At 56.8% G+C, this 2520-nt stretch overlaps 1 protein-coding gene across 1 annotated transcript; it reads right to left on the bottom strand.

Annotated features, from left to right (window-relative positions):
• Positions 1-710: 710 nt before the first annotated feature.
• On the bottom strand, positions 711-2520 carry LOC120654143. The gene is made up of 2 exons (XM_039931700.1): positions 1301-2520; positions 711-1064 (listed from the first exon to the last, which is right to left on the bottom strand). Exons 1-2 carry the CDS (start codon positions 2451-2453, stop codon positions 1030-1032), a joined length of 1188 nt encoding a protein of 395 aa, XP_039787634.1. The 5' UTR covers positions 2454-2520; the 3' UTR covers positions 711-1029.

The raw sequence follows: 2520 nt of genomic DNA, 5'->3' as shown, positions 1-2520 counted from the left end.
CTGGTGTGCCGACGAGTATGTTGTTCTTGGTGGTGGTGCTATCGTCGCTCGGCAGTCGTCGGTTCGGTCGCCTCAACCTGCGTCGTGTTGTGTTTCTTCTCCTTCGTTTTCCCCGGTGTTGCTGAAGTACTTGCTGCGCCGTGTTAGCAGTCTTTTCTGTAATTCGTGGTCCGCCACAATGTTATGTAGGGTTTTGCCTCGTTTCTCCCTAAAAACGAGGCCGTTGATGCGTGACCTTGTCATGCGATTATCAATGAAATTCAGGTGGGGATCCTCTCCCCCCCGTTGACTGTCAAAAAAAAAAAGTTCGAAGGGAGTAAAGTGTTTACGAGGGCGACACGGACGCCGATTAAGCAGGTAGGTTGCAGCCACTAAGGCATCAGGCCAAAAGGAGGCAGGAACCGAGGCATGGAACAGGAGGCTCGGACGCTGTCGTTGATGGTGCGGAGCACACGCTCGGCACGCCCATTTTGTTGAGACGTATACGGGCATGTTAGGCGCAGAACAATGCCATGAGTGGCAAAGAACGCACGGGACGCCGAGCTATCAAATTCCTTGCCATTGTCGGTCTGCAAGGACATGATGGGGAGGTTGAACTGGGTGCGCACAAATGCATGAAACGAAATGAGAGTGGGGAGAACATCTGACTTATGACGCAAAGGAAAAGTCCAAGCAAAGTGAGAGTAGTCATCCAGGATCACAAGATAAAATTTATAACCTGAATTGCTCAAAATCGGACTGGTCCAAACATCACAGTGGAGAAGTTGAAATGGGAAGCTAGCAACATTATTGGACTCTGAGAATAGCAGCCGGACATGCTTGCCCAGACGACAGGCATGGCATGTGTGGTTGTCAGACTTGGAGCACGAGTAGCCAAACGAATGTAAAATGGGATGCAAAGAATCACGGCCTAAATGACCAAGCTGAGAGTGCCAGAGCTCGGTGTCAGTAGCCGTGAGAAGAGCCTGATGGGCGCCAGTGCTGGAAGGAGACGTCTTGGTGTGCAGCGGATACAGGTCACCGGTGGAATCACATCGGAGCAAAGCCATCCTGGTGTGCAGATCCTTGATGGAAAAACCCCACGGGTCAAATTCAACAGACACTAGATTATCTCGAGTTAAAGCACGAACGGAAATCAAGTTCTTGATTAAATGGGGAGCAATAAGAACATTGTTGAGACGAAGAGGGGAAGCAGCAGTAGGAACGTCGGCCCGACCAGAGCAAGCAGCTGGGAAGGACTGGCCATTGCCAACAATAATATGACGGGGAGCAGTAAGGGGAGCAGTGGAAGAGAGGATACCGGAGGAAGAAGCCATGTGAGACGTGGCCCCAGTGTCCAAGAACCATTCCCCACCGTGAGGTTGGTTCGTTGGCATGCCGTGGAGTGCAGAGAACAAGACCGGGGGAACCGATGGCGAGGTGGCATCGGGGAGGGACGGCGGCGCAGCGAACGCTGTCAGTGCCTGAGGCGGAGCGGCGCCGGGACAGACGCCGAGGACGCCGGGACGCCAAGAGTTGATCGGCCAAGCTTGAACAACACCGGTCCACGGGTTGTACGCAGAAGCCCACTGCGGCGCAAAAGGTGTGCCTGGTGCCGGGGAACGCGACGTGGGCGTCGAGGTCGAGCCGGAGGCGCGGTTCTTGTCGCCGGCCTTGCGCTTCTTGCGGCGAGCACCCCCGCCATTGGATGGTGGGGAGGACGGCGTGGGGGAGGGTGGCTTGGGGACGGAGGAGTTGGAGCCGGCAGCCATGAGCGCAGTTTGCGCCTCCATCTTCAGCGAGTGGGCGATGTGCGTCTCCTCCTTCCGGAGGTAGGAGCAGGTCTCGATGAATGTTGGAGGCGGCTTCTGAGCGCCCAGCACGGCGATGGCCTGGCCGAACTTGGGGTTGAGCCCGTGCAGCGTGTTGACCACCAGAGCCGGGTCGGTGACCGCCGCGCCGACGTCGTAGAGGGTGTCGGCGAGCTGCTTCACTTGGCTGCAGTACTCCGCAATGCTCATGTCGCCCTGGTACAAGTTGTGAAATTCCTGTTGAGCGAGCACGGCACGGTGGAGACTGTTGTCGAGGAAGAGGTTGTTGATGGAGCTCCAGACGTCGTAGGTGGTGGTCTGAGGCTTGTAGACGTGGTCCATAATGGACTTGGCCACCGTGGAGTACAGCCATGACACGATGCAGGCGTCGATCTGGAGCCACTGTGGATCATGGCGCACGAGGATCGCGTCGAGGGTGCCGTCGATGTGGCTCATCAGGGCGAACTTCTTGAAGGTGAGGTCAAAGAACGTGCGCCACTGCCGGAAGTTGGCCGCGTTCATGTCGAGGGTGACAGGAACATGACCGTGGATGTTGAGGAGGGCAATGGTCGCGGCCGGCGGTGGAGCACCAGGGGAGAGGGGCGCGAAAGGGTTGCCGCTGTGGGTGGCAGTGGAGCCTGTGGAAGAGTGGGAGCTCGCCATGGCGAACAGGCGATCAGAGCAGCGGAAGAGAAGAAGAATCGAAGAAAGCAGATACCATGTAAGAGTA

This window comes from Panicum virgatum, chromosome 1N, assembly GCF_016808335.1.
Source record: "Panicum virgatum strain AP13 chromosome 1N, P.virgatum_v5, whole genome shotgun sequence".
Lineage (NCBI taxonomy): Eukaryota > Viridiplantae > Streptophyta > Magnoliopsida > Poales > Poaceae > Panicum > Panicum virgatum.
This window is presented reverse-complemented; position numbering and strand designations above follow the sequence as displayed.